Here is a 16,435-nt window from a genome sequence, read left to right on the forward strand (position 1 = left end):
CAATTAAATTTTAAGGAATTATTGGTTTGTGAAATAAAAAGACAACACAGAAATAAAATGGACGTACCTTCATATCGCTTCCACGTTGGCTACCGTTTGTAGCATAAAAATAATAATAATAATAATAATTAAACCAAAAAAAAAATGTTTATTTGCTTTAAATTTTGAGCAAGCCACTTTCATTCATTGAAATTAAAGGCAAAATTAATACGTGGCAATAAATTGTTTGAGTGTTTTATTTTATTTATAGTTACTGTATTTAAAATGAGTCACTCAAACTATGACTTTTCAACACCGCATTTAGAGCCGGTGTACACAACATTGTAATTGCAATTAAATTTTAAGGAATTATTGGTTTGTGAAATAAAAAGACAACAACACAGAAATAAAATGGACGTACCTTCATATCGCTTCCACGTTGGCTACCGTTTGTAGCATAAAAAATAATAATAATAATAATAATAATGAAACCAAAAAAAAATGTTTATTTGCTTTAAATTTTGAGCAAGCCACTTTCATTCATTGAAATTAAAGGCAAAATTAATACGTGGCAATAAATTGTTTGAGTGTTTTATTTTATTTATAGTTACTGTATTTAAAATGAGTCACTCAAACTATGACTTTTCAACACCGCATTTAGAGCCGGTGTACACAACATTGTAATTGCAATTAAATTTTAAGGAATTATTGGTTTGTGAAATAAAAAGACAACAACACAGAAATAAAATGGACGTACCTTCATATCGCTTCCACGTTGGCTACCGTTTGTAGCATAAAAAATAATAATAATAATAATAATAATGAAACCAAAAAAAAATGTTTATTTGCTTTAAATTTTGAGCAAGCCACTTTCATTCATTGAAATTAAAGGCAAAATTAATACGTGGCAATAAATTGTTTGAGTGTTTTATTTTATTTATAGTTACTGTATTTAAAATGAGTCACTCAAACTATGACTTTTCAACACCGCATTTAGAGCCGGTGTACACAACATTGTAATTGCAATTAAATTTTAAGGAATTATTGGTTTGTGAAATAAAAAGACAACACAGAAATAAAATGGACGTACCTTCATATCGCTTCCACGTTGGCTACCGTTTGTAGCATAAAAAATAATAATAATAATAATAATAATGAAACCAAAAAAAATGTTTATTTGCTTTAAATTTTGAGCAAGCCACTTTCATTCATTGAAATTAAAGGCAAAATTAATACGTGGCAATAAATTGTTTGAGTGTTTTATTTTGTTTATAGTTACTGTATTTAAAATGAGTCACTCAAACTATGACTTTTCAACACCGCATTTAGAGCCGGTGTACACAACATTGTAATTGCAATTAAATTTTAAGGAATTATTGGTTTGTGAAATAAAAAGACAACACAGAAATAAAATGGACGTACCTTCATATCGCTTCCACGTTGGCTACCGTTTGTAGCATAAAAAATAATAATAATAATAATAATGAAACCAAAAAAAATGTTTATTTGCTTTAAATTTTGAGCAAGCCACTTTCATTCATTGAAATTAAAGGCAAAATTAATACGTGGCAATAAATTGTTTGAGTGTTTTATTTTATTTATAGTTACTGTATTTAAAATGAGTCACTCAAACTATGACTTTTCAACACCGCATTTAGAGCCGGTGTACACAACATTGTAATTGCAATTAAATTTTAAGGAATTATTGGTTTGTGAAATAAAAAGACAACAACACAGAAATAAAATGGACGTACCTTCATATCGCTTCCACGTTGGCTACCGTTTGTAGCATAAAAAATAATAATAATAATAATAATAATGAAACCAAAAAAAAATGTTTATTTGCTTTAAATTTTGAGCAAGCCACTTTCATTCATTGAAATTAAAGGCAAAATTAATACGTGGCAATAAATTGTTTGAGTGTTTTATTTTATTTATAGTTACTGTATTTAAAATGAGTCACTCAAACTATGACTTTTCAACACCGCATTTAGAGCCGGTGTGCACAACATTGTATTTGCAATTAAATTTGTCACTCAAACGCGATCACTAGTCACCGAATTTAAAATTTAAACCGGAAAATTTAGATTTTCTTGAGCACACGTCCGTTCGCGACAACGGCAAGTAACAAACTGAATAAATTGAACGAAAATATTTAAATATACCGCCTTACCTTGCTTCGTCTCGCTTCCCGCTCCCGCTCCCGCTCCCCACCTGACCCGTGCCGCTGCTCGCTGTCGACTGAAGCGCTCTCGCCGCCTGCGCCGCACACCTAACCTCGGCACACGTCACGGATGTGACGTCACACAAATCTAAAACAGTTCATCACCAGAAATATTCACTTGTACAATCCGTCAAATTTAGAAACATTCATACACAGAATTATTCAAAATAGAACAGCATTGATCTAGAAAAATTAATTGTGACAAATGTATTTGCCTATAAACGTCTAAAATTATAAAAGTTTCGCATGCAGTTAATGGAAAAATAAAAATGCATGTTTTTATTTAAACAGAAACTGGCAATGTGAAATTTTGGTGCGAAAATTAGTGGTATCTCAATGCGTATAGTCACAAATTGTTTGTTTGGTTTGTTTTGTTAAAAATTCCGTAGGTTCGAAATGTAGGGTTATGTTGTTAGATGGAAATGGCAAAATTTACACTTTTATGAATTCTGTCTCTATTTCTGCCCTTTTAGAGCGTTATGGTAGGATATTTGGGGCCGAAATCTCTACCTTTATCATGTGCTATTGCCAGATAGAGACAAAAGTTCAAAAAGTAGGGTTAGGGTTATTATGCTCTCTTCTGAAGTGTTAAATTGTAACTTTAATGGATTTTGTGTGCTTTTCTGCACTTTTAGAGCGTTATTAATTATTGTTGAATATGTTTAAGGGCAGACAAAACTACCTTGAGTCAACGACATAAACTTCAGTGAGATTTATTGAAAAATGAACTTCTCGTGTCAACCTTTTCATGAAAAGGATGTTTAATCGTTTATAAAGGGCGTGTTAACGTGTGTTGTTAAGTTTACCACGTAATAAAACATAAAGTACAACTTTTCTATAAAACCATTTTGCAAAATTCTTATTCATTATTTTCACTATTTTTCTCCTTTTTTTTGTCCAAACGAGCTGGTGATGTGAAATTTCAGTACGAAAATTAGTGGTAACGCCACAAATTGTATTAATTTTAAGTCTCCAGAAAATTCGGTTTTAAAAGTAGGGTTATGTTATCAACAGGAAACGTTAAAATTTAAACTTTTAATAAATTCTGTGTCCGTTTCTGCTCTTTTAGAGCGTTATTAATTATTATTGAATGTGTTCAAGGGCAGATAAATCTACATTGAGTCAACGACATAAACTTCAGTGCGATTTATTTAAATATATATATATATAGGACAAAAATGAACTTTTCGTGTTAAACATTACCATGAAAAAGGGTGTTTAATCGTTCATAAAGGGCCTGTTAACGTGTGTTAAGTTTACTAGGTAATAAAACATAAACTACAACAACTTTTCGATAAAAGCATTTTGCAAAATTCTTATTCATTATTTTTACTATTTTCCTCCTTTTCTATAATTGATTCGCACTTCGGGGGCCATTCTGAATACTGTTTCCACCTTTTTTTTTTCAAAGAGTATTTGATTGTTATGTACTGATACACTCACAACTTCTTTTTTTATTTCACTTTGGGACACTGTTAGGAGCTACCACCAGAAACAGCTTCCAAAGCATTCGTTAAAAACATTTTTTTATTGCATTCCATTCGTAAGAAAGTGAGGTTAAAAATTTGACAACTTGCGCACTGAAGTAGCTACCGCGCAAGCTACCGAAATACTTAATAACCGAATATGTAACAAAATTCGACAAATACAAAAAGGTGGCCACAGTTTATATCTATTTGATAACATTAAACCAGTTACACCCAAAATACACTAATTAATTAAAAACAGTCATTAAATTGAATCTTTTATGAAATTATTTAATAATAATGGTGTTGGGGACTTTTCACTTGTGACACCAGTGTTGCCTTGCCCAGTGCTGCCCTTGCCACTAGCAAGTGTCAGTGTGGTGTCAGTGTGAGTTTGTTTGGCGTTATTAATCGTTTATTTGTGCAATAGTTTAGCAAAAACAGTCAGGATGGGCAAAGGCTTCAACAACTACATGTGTAAGAAGTTCTTCCACCCCGCTTCGCGGGACAACCTGAAGCGGGTGTGGATGGCGGAGCAGAAGGCCGAGGCCTACAAGAAGAAGCAGGAGGAGCTGCGCCAGCAGTACGAGAAGGAGCAGGACTTGCACGACAATAAGGCGATGCTGAGCAAGGAGAGCAAAGACAAGTTGAGCATCAACTTCATGTACGAGCCCCCGCCCGGGGCGCGCAAGGAGCGCGAGCGCGAGGACAACGAGCCGGAGTACAAGTTCGAGTGGCAGCGTAAATACAACGCCCCCCGTGAGAGCTACTGTAAGGGCGATCAAGAGATTAGGGACCAGCCGTTCGGGATACAAGTGCGGAACGTCAGGTGCATCAAGTGCCACAAATGGGGGCACATTAACACGGATAAGGAGTGCCCCATGTACAGTTTGTCGACCAGTGTGGCCAGGTCGCTCGAGTCGGCCTCGATTTTGGACCAGAAGTCGTTGGTTGAGCAAATGAGGGAGGATGGGCTTGCGATTAAAAAGCAGTATTTGAGCAATACGGGGACTGCTAATTATGATTTGATTATTAACGAGGATGCTGATGAGAATTCGGTTGTGACTTTTATTAAGTCGTTGACGAAGAAGCAGAAGAAGGCGTTGTTGAAGAAGTTGGAGAAGATTGAAAAGGGGGGGAGAGATAAGAAGAACAAGAAACGAAGGGATTCAGATGAGGCTTCCTCAGATGAAGACAGGAAGAAAGCAGGGAAGAGGAAGTTCAGGAGGAGGAATCAGAGTACGAGCTCTGAGGAGGAATCGGAAGATGATAAGAAGAAACACAAGAAGAAGGAAAAGTCGTCAGAGTTTAAACTAATGTCCAAAGAGGAGAAAAAGGCATTGATTAAGTAAGTTTCGACTTTAAAACTGAGGACAATGTACTCTACTTTTTAGTCGAATATCAATTTTTTGTACGAAAATTTTCATTTGCAGTAGTTCATTTAAAAAATCACAACTCTTGAAACTTTTACAATAAATAAATAATTATATTAGTATTCGATAACCAAAGGTTCAAAGGGTCTTTTCAAATTTTCAGGATTGTCAAATGTCAAATTGCAAGACTACTATGATTTTTTGAAATTGATCAAAAAGTAATTATAACAGTTTTTTCAAATTTTTGAATGGTAATCAAAAGGATATCGATTTTTATGGAGACTTTTATCAATATCTCCTATATCTATCTCTTATACTTTTTAAAATAATCTCAAAAAAAAAAGACCAAAAGCTCATTGTTTTCAATTTTAATCGAGTAAACTTTCGAAAAATACGATAAAGTTGTGCTATTAAATAAAAGTACTGCTTATTTGATAATAAATCAACTAAAAACTAAATAAAAGTTGGACAGTTGTTGACCATTTTGCAAGGTCTACTTGATTAACTATGAAAATTACGAAGTAAAATCCGTGTTTTTTTTTGTAATTATTTCTAAAAATGTAGGAAATGGGTATAGGACGTGTTCATAAAAGTCACCATAAATATTGATGTTCGATTGCTGTTAAGAAAAAAGGATCGTTCCATTTGAAAGACTGAGTTATAGCCATATTTTGCCAAAATCATACTAGCCTTGAATTTTGACAAATGACAATTTTACAAAAATTCAAAAATCCCTAAATCGATTAAAATAATATTTTTTATTTAAAAACGACAAAAAGGGGGCAATTACAAAAAATAGTACAAAGATCTTTTAATTTACTATTAATTAATTGATTACAGGAAACTGGAAATTGTGGAGAAAGCAATCAGTAAAAGGAACGAAAAGAATGGGCGAAGAAGTTCCGATGAGGACAGGTCAAGGAGGGACAAAAAGCACTCACGGCATAACAATGATGACTACAGACGGGACAGGAAGCGAAAATCTGATGATTCCTATTATGAAAATAGCAAAAGAAGACGCTCTTAAGTTTTTGTTGTACATTTCTTAGAATTGTTGTGATTATAGGGATTATCATGATACTTGTAATAATTTAGAAAACGTAATATATTTTTAAACGTATTCCACCGAATTTTATTTATAAATCCCGCCAACTTTAGCGACAGGCTGGCTATTGGTCCATTTTCGCGCAGGCGCTTAATGAGTCGCCATTTTGTAACGCAAGCTTGTCATTGATTTTCCTTGAAAGTGTTTTGAAACGAAATAAGCCAAAGCAACAAGCATTGGTGCTAGAAAATGGAACAGATACCAAGGACTCATGAAGGTACGCTGTTTTTTGCACCCAAAAGCCCGTTTCATGACTTTTTTGCGTCTCTAGACATCGAGGCCCAAATTCGTGAAATCCAGTCTAAAAAGAAGGAAATTCCGGTGGAAGAGGAGCGAAACGAGAAGGGTGTAGGTTTAGGCGAGAGTGGCTATTTTGATAGTGAGATCTACGATGGGGGCGGCGGTAAGGGTAAATACGAGGGTTATGTGACCTCGATCGCCGCCAACGATGAAGCCGATGAAGAGGACGACGATGTGGGTTATAGTCAGAAACGGACCGGACTGGGGGCCCCTGTGGCGCTCCTCAATGATGTCGCTCAGGTGAGATTTGTGTTATTTAAGTTTTGTGGTAGTTAACTGAGTTGTTTAGAGCGACAAGGATTTTGATCCGTTTGCTGACAAGAGGAGGCCCACGATTGCCGATCGAGAGGACGAGTACAGGCAAAAGAGGCGTCGGATGATTATTTCACCCGAACGTGTTGATCCGTTCGCTGACGGTGAGTAGTTGATTTCGTCCAAGTATTTATAGCTCGTTTTTCCACTTGTTTATGTTTTATATGAAATTTGAGATAATGCTGTTGCTGTCGCTTATCTCAAGTTTTGTATGTTATTGGGGTATATGAAAGATAGCGAATGGATGCATGAGTGAGCAAAAATACTCGAGAAAGTAGGCATTAAATAAAAATCAGTACAAAGAAACTAATTTGTTCTGTATTGGATTCCAACATTTAGGGGTGTCTTCCTAGAGAAGTAATCGCCGCGATTTTAATGGATCACTTCCGTAAAATGTAACGTTGGTAAACGAAAATCGAACAAGAGTGAAAGAGTGTATGCAATGTATAGAAAATTATTAATTACCCCAGCCTATTTCTAGGTTCGATTTGACCAGTTGTTTTGCGAGAAACTGCCTGATTTGTGATGGAGCACAATCACACGTACGTATCAAGATTTGTTCGCCAAATTCACTCCCTTTCAATCCCCAATATTCGAAAAATAATCAGTTTGAGTGAATTGTGGTGCAACCAAATCTTTCAATCATTCAATAAAGAACAGATACTAAATAGAAAAGTCTGACCATTTTTTGCCAACAAGTGCTTCCGTTTACTAATTGGCGTTTTTCAACGCTGTTATGTTTACAGGTGGCAAAACACCAGACATCAATGCCCGCGGTTACACCCAGATTATGAAAGAGCAGATGCTCAAAGGAGAAGAAAACGAGGTCAGTATCAAAAATTTATCACCTAGCCAATTTTTTTTCGTAATTATGTCCGGCAATGGAGTCCTTTGTTAACTCAAAGTTGATTTCTTTGACCACTTGTAATTTAATTTCAGTTGAGGAAAAAAATTCTGGAAAAATCCAAAGACGGTTCACTCAAATCAACAAACGGTGAGGTAAAGAGCGCACCTAAGAAACGGGGGCGCTGGGACCAAACCGTAGACGAAGTCGTCGTCCCCAGCAAAAAGAAAACTCTCTCCGTAACGACCAACAGTGCAGCTGCTACCCCCATCTGGGATGCTGACGTAACAATCCCAATTTTTTAAAACCAATTATTAATAAAAAAATTACAGAAAACTCCAGCCGACCACCGCTGGGACGAAACCCCCGGCCACAAAGGCAGTGAAACGCCGGGCGCCACCCCCGGCCAATCCACCCGTATCTGGGACGCGACCCCCGGGGCTGCAACTCCAGGTCGCGAAACGCCCGCTCATGACAAGAGTGCCAGTCGTCGAAACCGCTGGGATGAAACACCCAAAACCGAGCGTGAAACTCCGGGACATTCGAGCGGCTGGGCTGAAACCCCGCGCACCGACCGAACCGGAGCCGACTTGATTCACGAAACACCGACTCCGGGAGCGTCCAAACGCCGCTCCCGTTGGGATGAAACTCCCTCTGTTCAGACACCGTCGGCGCACATGACTCCGGGTGCTATGACGCCGCAAACGCCGCACGGAACGCCAAGCCATGCCACTCCGATGCTGACTCCGGGCGGGTCAACTCCGGTCGGAGTCAAGGCGATGGCCATGGCGACGCCCACTCCGGGACACTTGGCGTCCATGACTCCGGAACAACTCCAGGCCTATCGATGGGAGCGGGAGATTGACGAGAGGAATAGGCCGTATTCGGATGAGGAATTGGATGCGATGTTTCCGCCGGGGTACAAGATTTTGGCACCTCCGGCTGGGTATATACCCATCAGGACGCCAGCAAGGAAATTGACAGCCACGCCCACACCCATGGTTAATACTCCCCAGGGATTTTTCATCCAACAGGAAGATAAGACAGCCAAATATCTGGATAATCAACCAAAAGGGCAGAATTTGCCGTTCATGAAACCAGAAGATGCGCAATATTTTGATAAATTATTGGTCGATGTTGATGAAGAAGCTTTGAGTCCTGAGGAACAGAAAGAACGGAAAATAATGAAACTACTCCTAAAGATCAAAAACGGGACCCCTCCCATGCGAAAAGCCGCCTTGAGGCAAATCACAGACAAGGCTCGAGAATTCGGTGCAGGGCCCCTTTTTAACCAAATTTTGCCCCTTTTAATGAGTCCAACTCTGGAGGACCAAGAACGTCACTTGTTAGTCAAAGTCATAGACCGAATTTTGTACAAATTGGACGATTTAGTCCGTCCCTACGTCCACAAAATATTGGTGGTGATCGAACCGTTGCTCATCGACGAAGATTACTACGCGCGTGTGGAAGGCCGTGAGATTATCTCAAATTTGGCCAAAGCCGCCGGATTGGCAACCATGATTTCGACCATGCGGCCCGATATTGACAATATAGACGAATACGTCCGAAATACAACCGCTCGTGCGTTTGCCGTCGTCGCTTCAGCTCTGGGAATCCCCTCGTTGTTGCCGTTTTTGAAAGCCGTCTGTCGGTCGAAAAAATCGTGGCAGGCCCGGCATACTGGTATTAAAATCGTCCAACAAATCGCAATATTGATGGGGTGCGCTATTTTACCGCATTTGAAATCATTGGTTGAGATTATCGAGCACGGTTTGGTCGACGAACAGCAAAAAGTTCGAACGATTACGGCGTTAGGTATCGCGGCGTTAGCCGAGGCTGCGACACCGTACGGTATTGAGAGTTTCGATTCGGTGCTTAAACCACTGTGGAAGGGCATTAGGACCCATCGCGGGAAGGGTTTAGCTGCGTTTTTGAAAGCTATTGGTTATTTGATTCCGCTGATGGACGCCGAGTATGCCAATTATTACACAAGAGAAGTAATGTTGATTTTGATTCGGGAGTTTCAATCGCCTGACGAAGAAATGAAGAAGATTGTGCTCAAAGTGGTCAAGCAGTGTTGTTCGACTGACGGTGTCGAGCCTCAGTACATCAAAGAGGAGATTCTCCCACAGTTCTTTAAACATTTCTGGAATCACAGGATGGCGCTGGACCGGCGAAATTACCGCCAGTTGGTCGACACGACTGTCGAAATCGCAAATAAAGTCGGAGCTTCTGAAATTATCAACCGGATTGTGGACGATTTGAAAGACGAAAACGAACAGTACCGGAAAATGGTCATGGAAAGTATCGAGAAGATCATGGGCAATTTAGGAGCGGCCGACGTTGACTCGCGATTGGAGGAGCAATTGATTGATGGCATTTTGTACGCGTTCCAGGAGCAAACCACCGAGGATGTGGTCATGTTGAACGGTTTCGGCACCATCGTCAACCAGCTGGGCAAAAGAGTCAAGGCTTACTTGCCCCAAATTTGCGGTACCATTCTTTGGAGACTGAACAACAAGTCGGCCAAGGTCCGCCAACAGGCCGCCGATTTGATCTCGCGGATCGCAGTCGTGATGAAGACGTGTCAGGAGGAGAAACTCATGGGGCACTTGGGCGTCGTATTGTATGAATATTTGGGCGAGGAGTACCCGGAGGTTCTGGGCTCGATTTTGGGCGCCTTGAAGGCCATAGTCAACGTGATCGGGATGACGAAAATGACGCCACCGATTAAAGACTTGCTGCCACGTCTGACCCCGATTTTGAAGAATCGGCACGAGAAAGTACAAGAGAACTGCATCGATTTAGTCGGCCGGATTGCCGATAGGGGGCCGGAGTATGTCTCCGCGCGCGAATGGATGCGTATTTGTTTCGAGTTGCTCGAGTTGTTGAAGGCGCACAAGAAGGCGATTCGGCGCGCGACGGTCAACACTTTTGGTTACATTGCTAAGGCTATAGGCCCACATGACGTACTCGCCACGCTTTTGAATAATTTGAAAGTGCAAGAGCGTCAAAATCGCGTTTGCACGACTGTGGCTATAGCTATAGTTGCCGAGACCTGTTCGCCGTTTACTGTTTTACCGGCTTTGATGAATGAGTATAGAGTGCCGGAACTTAACGTCCAGAATGGTGTCTTGAAGTCGCTTTCGTTCCTGTTTGAGTACATTGGTGAGATGGGGAAGGATTATATTTACGCTGTGGCCCCCCTGCTTGAGGATGCGTTGATGGACAGGGATTTGGTGCACAGACAGACGGCGTGTGCGGCTATTAAACACATGGCCTTGGGTGTGTACGGGTTTGGGTGCGAAGACGCCTTGATTCATCTTTTGAATTACGTGTGGCCGAATATTTTCGAGACGTCGCCGCATTTAGTGCAGGCATTTATGGACGCGATTGAAGGCATGAGGGTGGCTTTGGGGCCGATTAAGATTTTGCAGTATACGTTACAGGTGGGTTGGATAAAAGGTGGTATAGAACTGTTATTAATTGAGTGTGTTTTAGGGGTTGTTCCACCCTGCTAGAAAAGTGAGGGATGTTTATTGGAAGATTTACAATTCTTTGTATATTGGAGGACAAGATGCGCTGGTTGCGGGGTATCCCCGCATTGCGAATGACCCCAAAAATCAGTACATTAGATACGATATGGATTATGTTTTGTAACTTAATGTAGTAGTGGCTTGTAAGGATATTGCACTTTTTTTAATTAATTAATGTTATTCCAATGAAGAAATAAATATGTTTGAGTCCCAAATATATTTTATATAGCTTTGTTCATTACTTAGCTGAAAATAATATATTGGCAACACCGAGTTGTTGGCATTCTTGTTTAAAGTTGATAATCGGAAGTAAAATTACCGTTGGGGGCGCCACTGAGCTAGGTCGAAAACAGTAACCATAAATGGCGGGAAAATGTTTATTCGGATATTTTGAGCGTTGTACGAATTTTGGGGCTTCACAATTATTACATTGCCTATGCGGAATGATTATTGCATCTTTGATGCAAGAAACTTATGTTGACAAATGAGAGATGACGAGGAAAACACGAATAACGAATGACTGTTTGGTTCACTTTCTTTATTGGAAAATTATTACAAAGACATTGAAAAACCTACCTTTTGGCATAATTTACGTTTAAATGTATCAGCAGTTGTTAATCTTTATTGTAGTTTTACCGCAGCATTTCATGATTTTTTCAGTGGAAAATTCTAACCTAAAATTTAAAACACTTCACTAATATATTGGTTTCTTGAGCCAAACTTTGTGTTCGCTGTGATCCATTACTTATAATCTTTAATTAGACAACTGTTTGATAACACTTTGTAATCAAAATTTAAATATTTTTCACTTTTTATCCACTTTCAAATTCCAACAATAAACACTTTATACCACGAAAAACTACAGAACCAAAGTCAACGCTAGTATTTACCACCACGTACTTTTAAAGTAATTCTTTCTATTGTAAGTAATTAACACTATACACGCAAAATTGTTGAACAATTCATTAAATGTCAGTTAAATGTGGCATTACGAAAATTTCTTTACTCTTTTCGACATAGTTCAAAAGTCATCACCAGAGGGCGTCTAGTTAATTTTATTTCCGAAATCAAGGTTTCCAAATCAAGACAAGAATCAGTTTTTTTCATAGACACCCGGTATATTTTCCCTCCAGCTATTTTGCGCATGCGCCGCAGTCAAAAAATGTCAATCGATCCGCCATTCTTGGCCTTTTCCAATTTATTTATAAACAAAGGGAATATTATGTGAACTAGTTAATTATTTCTCCTCCAAAATTGGCTGGTTTATGATGACCGAGGTCGTAAAAGTAACCGACGAAAACAACAACGAGAACAAGTTACTGATCGACTCCTTCGATAGGTGAGGGTGAGCCGTCACTTGTTGCATGCACTTCCTTCCCAACCCCTTCAAGCGTTCGGCTCCCTTTTGCCCGAATCCCAGTCCCAATTAAGCCTGATAGTGGGAAAATCAATGCTTTATCAGATGCGGGTAAGCGTGAATAAAACACCCGCATAGTTACACATTTCATTGATTATTTGATAGAGACTGAAATGATTTAATCGCGCTTTTCAGCGAGCCCGGCTACTACTGCCAAGTGATCCGTTCGATGCTGACTCCCGGCCACGAGACCGAACTCGTCTACTGGCTCAAAAGCTTCGGCTTGATCCCCAACACCCAAATTTGCAACAACGCGAACATAAATGAAGATTGCAACAAGATAATGGAGTGGACGCCGGTCAAAACCATCGACTACTACCAGTGGAAGTGCCGGAATTGCAGCGGGAAGAAAAGCATCAGGGAGAACTCGGTGTTTCAAGATGTTAAGTGTAATTTCAAGAACTCTATCAGGATTTTGCTGGGGTGGTGCAAAGGGTACGACGCTGAATTGATGGCCAACATCTTAGGTGAGATTCGGGACGATTTATTTTACTCAACTTGTAACAATTTATTCCTCTTGTTGTTTGCGCAACAGATTTTGGATGATTGAGGTAAACTTGAAATGTCTTAAAGTCACACAATTCGAATTGTAAACATAATAACAAACGATTTGTTTATTTAGGTGTTAAATCACGTACTGTCAAGGTTCTCTACAACGCGGTTTCGGCAACAGCACGAAAACACCTAAAGTCGCAACAAAATAAAAAGGTTGGGGGCCCTGGAATCATTGTTTTAGTTGATACGTATCCCGAAGGTTGCACAAACAGCTCAAGGCCAAACCAAGCCAATAGACCCATACTGTGCATTGCTGAAATAAAGGTAGTGCTACCAACTGAAATTAATAGTCCAGTTTCCAATTGATATTTTTAGGACATTCCCCCCAATTATTGGTTCGAGGCCTTAAACCGGTACCATCGCAACAACGTGCAGCAAATAATGGACGTGAAAGAGCACATTTTGACGGTGATTCAAGACGTCGTCGTCCCTGGTTCCATTCTGGTCTCGCGACAAGACTCCACTCTGTGTTCGTTTTTTGATTTGCAAAAATTGTCCCACATTTACCCCACCATAGTGAGCGTTGAAGGCCTCGCACGTCACAATTCAGCCAATCAGGAAATCCTAGCCAACTTGGAAATTATCTGGAAGTTGGCGTTGAATGTGTGCGAGGAAGCCCAGTTTTTTAATTATGAACAAGTGCCGAATTTTTTCATCAGCCAAATGTGGCATTCGCGATTTGGTAACGAATCGTTTGAAACGCTCCTGAATCGTCTCGCCGACTTGCAATAACGGATATTTTTCGAAGCAATAATTGTGTTTATGTTTAGGTGCTTGTAGTTGATATTATCTGATATTTTACATCACGTCTTGTTCCGGTTTTTGAGAGAAATTGTTGCAAACAATTAAGTTTATGTAAAATTTTAAGCATGTTATGATATTAGTGTTAGGTGTCGTGAGTTGGAACAACTTTTTATAATATTATATAAAAGCGTATATTTTTGCAAAAGTACAACTTAATTATGTGAAATAAATACAATGACACGTTTTATTTCTGTGCAAATAAAGTATTGTAGATGGTATCACACAACTCTTCTTCATTGGAATATTCCTCCTTTCCCTTGATTTGTGATAAATAATTTTCGAGGGTTTCCTTAGCATTCACTTTATTTTGTCTGCTTTCGTTAATGGCGGCTGAGTTGTCTTCAATCAACTTCTGGAGGAGGCCTAGGACGTGTTCGTCACTTGTCTTAGGTGTTGAGAGTAAGGAAAATAGAACTGGAATGTAACCCACAAAAACAAGGCGGCTTTTAAAATCAGCCTGTGAGCTGCACAACGCCCTCAAGAGGAAACAAATTTTTGTGTTGATTTTCTCCTCATTTCGTTTGAGGGCTTCCAGGAACACCTGGACCCCCTTATATTGTATAAACTGGGCGCAAGCCCCCGTATTTTGCCTCACTATGCAACTAATGGCATACAATGCCTTCACCACCACTGACACCTCCGGATCCTGCTCCACAATCTCCACAAGTATCGGCATAATCCCACTTTCGAGCACCACTCGTTGGCAGTAGGCGTTATTCTGGCACAACTCCGCCAACAAATTGCACACTTGTGCCCTCACTTTGGGGCTTTTGCACTTGAGGCACGGCGACACGATCACGAAGCCCCCAATTTTGTGAAAATCGTTCGCAGTGTCGATGTCACAGACAAAGTCGGAGATCGTGTCAAGGGCTGTTGTGTATTCGCTGTCGTCATCGCCGGCGTTGAGCGTGTCCACTTTTTCGAGAATTTTGATTTGTTTGAGTAACACTTCGATCACGTCGACTGTGAGCGAGTTGAGGGCTTCCTCGAGGAATTTCCGGCGAGCTTCTTCCATGGGCTGGAAGGTGGACTCGCGGGGGGCGTCCTCCAGCTTGGTGGCCTCCATGGCGAATTTAAGGAGCCCCTGGAGGTTCGTGGGCTGACGCGGCTGGGGCACGTCGCCCGTTGGAGGCTGAGGGGGCGGCGCGCAAATTGCGCCCGCAATCTGGGGCTGATTTTCCTGGTTACTGGTCATTTTGACTCACTTTCAGCACTACAACCACTGTCAGTGCGTGAGCACAATGCTGGGATTTATATTTGAGTGAAGAATCGCGAAAATGTCTCGAACGTTCTGGAGTTTGAGGTTATGATCGCTTGTCAATGTCAAAATTGCAATGTTGGTTGCATACATACCCATTGACTTTGCAACAATGAGGGGCCCCCAGTTAATAATTTTCTATGGTGGAATAAACCCACAATTGGTAACAATAACGGTTTCTAAATTGTTTAATAATTAGCAAAGATGGAAAAAAAGGGCAAAAAGGCCCAGGTCTAGCTGTATTGATTGGGCTGTCACAAAGCTTCCACTCCTAGACGCGATCCCACTACTGAACGACACGGGGACTTTTGGCTGCTGGGTTTCCCCCCTGGCCCGGTTCGCCCCTCCTTAGCTGACCTGGACATCCCGGACTCCTCCGGGATGTCCATATCGATGCCGATCTTAGTGCGGACATCCAGTCAACGTGAATCGCTTTGCAACAGGACTCCCAACCTCAAACCATCCACTGAACCCGACCTCCAAGAAGCTGGATTACAGGAGTGCGCCACGCTCCCAGTCGACAGAATCACTGCTATATCGTCAATATAAGCTACACTTTTGGGACCAAAACTGTAAAAATTTTGAATTAAAAACATGCAAATAAGAGATTTGATGCTTAAGGAAGCGATTTTGAGGAAAATAACTACGATTTTATTACTGTCTGGGCTTAAATTGGTGAATTCTTTGTTGGCGGCGACCTTCAAATAATTTTGTTAAATATTTCTATTTCTGATGTTGACTGAAATATTTTAGAGAAGGAATTTGGAGATGAGGTCTGTGTCGTTTACCTTAAACCGTAAAATAAGCTGTCTGGCCTTGCCATTTAATTTTAAACCAAGAAAAGTAATTGAATAACCGTGTTTACACGAAAATAGAGACGATACAAGGGATTACCTTTTACCATGACTTTTAAAGCTAGAGTTTCAGCTTGATGTCTGTTATTAAATAACGTGGAATATAAGTCAACCATTCTGTTTGCAATAATATGAGAGAATCATAAATCTTTTGACCTGTACATAATAGCAAAAATTTTAATAAAAAACAAAAAAAAAGGTATTGAATGAATTTCTCGATATCCCGAATCCTTTTGACGAAACCTAGGCCGAAATTGCCTTTCCAAGTTGGACTTTTTACCCCACCGATCACAATTTGAGTATTGTCACATTTTTTTACGTATTAAAATAGGTAGGTATGTATTTTTGAATACTGTAGTCTTTATTAACACACTATTTTCATTCAAAACTTAAGTTTTTTTCATTCAA

General features: G+C 39.9%; 4 protein-coding genes across 7 annotated transcripts; 3 read left to right on the forward strand and 1 right to left on the reverse strand.

The window, feature by feature from the left end:
* Window positions 1-4,007: 4,007 nt before the first annotated feature.
* Window positions 4,008-6,162, forward strand: LOC660066 (uncharacterized protein). Its single transcript, XM_008199514.3, has 2 exons — window positions 4,008-5,017; window positions 5,883-6,162. The coding sequence occupies exons 1-2, from the start codon at window positions 4,119-4,121 to the stop codon at window positions 6,067-6,069; spliced, it is 1,086 nt and encodes a 361-aa protein (XP_008197736.1). The 5' UTR covers window positions 4,008-4,118; the 3' UTR covers window positions 6,070-6,162.
* Window positions 6,163-6,219: 57 nt separating this feature from the next.
* Window positions 6,220-11,354, forward strand: Sf3b1 (Splicing factor 3b subunit 1). Of its 3 annotated transcripts, XM_966391.5 has the most exons (7): window positions 6,220-6,364; window positions 6,419-6,687; window positions 6,737-6,863; window positions 7,506-7,585; window positions 7,699-7,887; window positions 7,936-11,052; window positions 11,105-11,354. In XM_966391.5, exons 1-7 carry the CDS (start codon window positions 6,337-6,339, stop codon window positions 11,261-11,263), a joined length of 3,969 nt encoding a protein of 1,322 aa, XP_971484.2. In that variant the 5' UTR covers window positions 6,220-6,336; the 3' UTR covers window positions 11,264-11,354. The 3 variants fall into 3 exon arrangements, with proteins under 3 accessions (XP_971484.2, XP_064211210.1, XP_008197738.1); XM_064355140.1 differs by lacking the exons at window positions 6,220-6,364; window positions 6,419-6,687 and adding an exon at window positions 7,241-7,301 and having other exon boundaries at window positions 6,798-6,863; XM_008199516.3 differs by lacking the exons at window positions 6,220-6,364; window positions 6,419-6,687; window positions 6,737-6,863 and adding an exon at window positions 6,869-7,301.
* A 925-nt stretch (window positions 11,355-12,279) lies between these two features.
* LOC100142079 (uncharacterized) lies at window positions 12,280-14,133 on the forward strand. Of its 2 annotated transcripts, none has more exons than XM_001815192.4 (4): window positions 12,280-12,478; window positions 12,692-13,023; window positions 13,179-13,375; window positions 13,427-14,133. In XM_001815192.4, the coding sequence occupies exons 1-4, from the start codon at window positions 12,405-12,407 to the stop codon at window positions 13,841-13,843; spliced, it is 1,020 nt and encodes a 339-aa protein (XP_001815244.2). In that variant the 5' UTR covers window positions 12,280-12,404; the 3' UTR covers window positions 13,844-14,133. The 2 variants fall into 2 exon arrangements, with proteins under 2 accessions (XP_001815244.2, XP_015838847.1); XM_015983361.2 differs by having other exon boundaries at window positions 12,466-12,607.
* On the reverse strand, window positions 14,022-15,716 carry LOC660194 (hsp70-binding protein 1). Its single transcript, XM_966448.5, has 2 exons — window positions 15,269-15,716; window positions 14,022-15,206 (listed from the first exon to the last, which is right to left on the reverse strand). Exon 2 carries the CDS (start codon window positions 15,108-15,110, stop codon window positions 14,100-14,102), a length of 1,011 nt encoding a protein of 336 aa, XP_971541.1. The 5' UTR covers window positions 15,111-15,206; window positions 15,269-15,716; the 3' UTR covers window positions 14,022-14,099.
* Between the last annotated feature and the right edge of the window lie 719 nt (window positions 15,717-16,435).

Source organism: Tribolium castaneum, chromosome 2 (assembly GCF_031307605.1).
Source record: "Tribolium castaneum strain GA2 chromosome 2, icTriCast1.1, whole genome shotgun sequence".
Lineage (NCBI taxonomy): Eukaryota > Metazoa > Arthropoda > Insecta > Coleoptera > Tenebrionidae > Tribolium > Tribolium castaneum.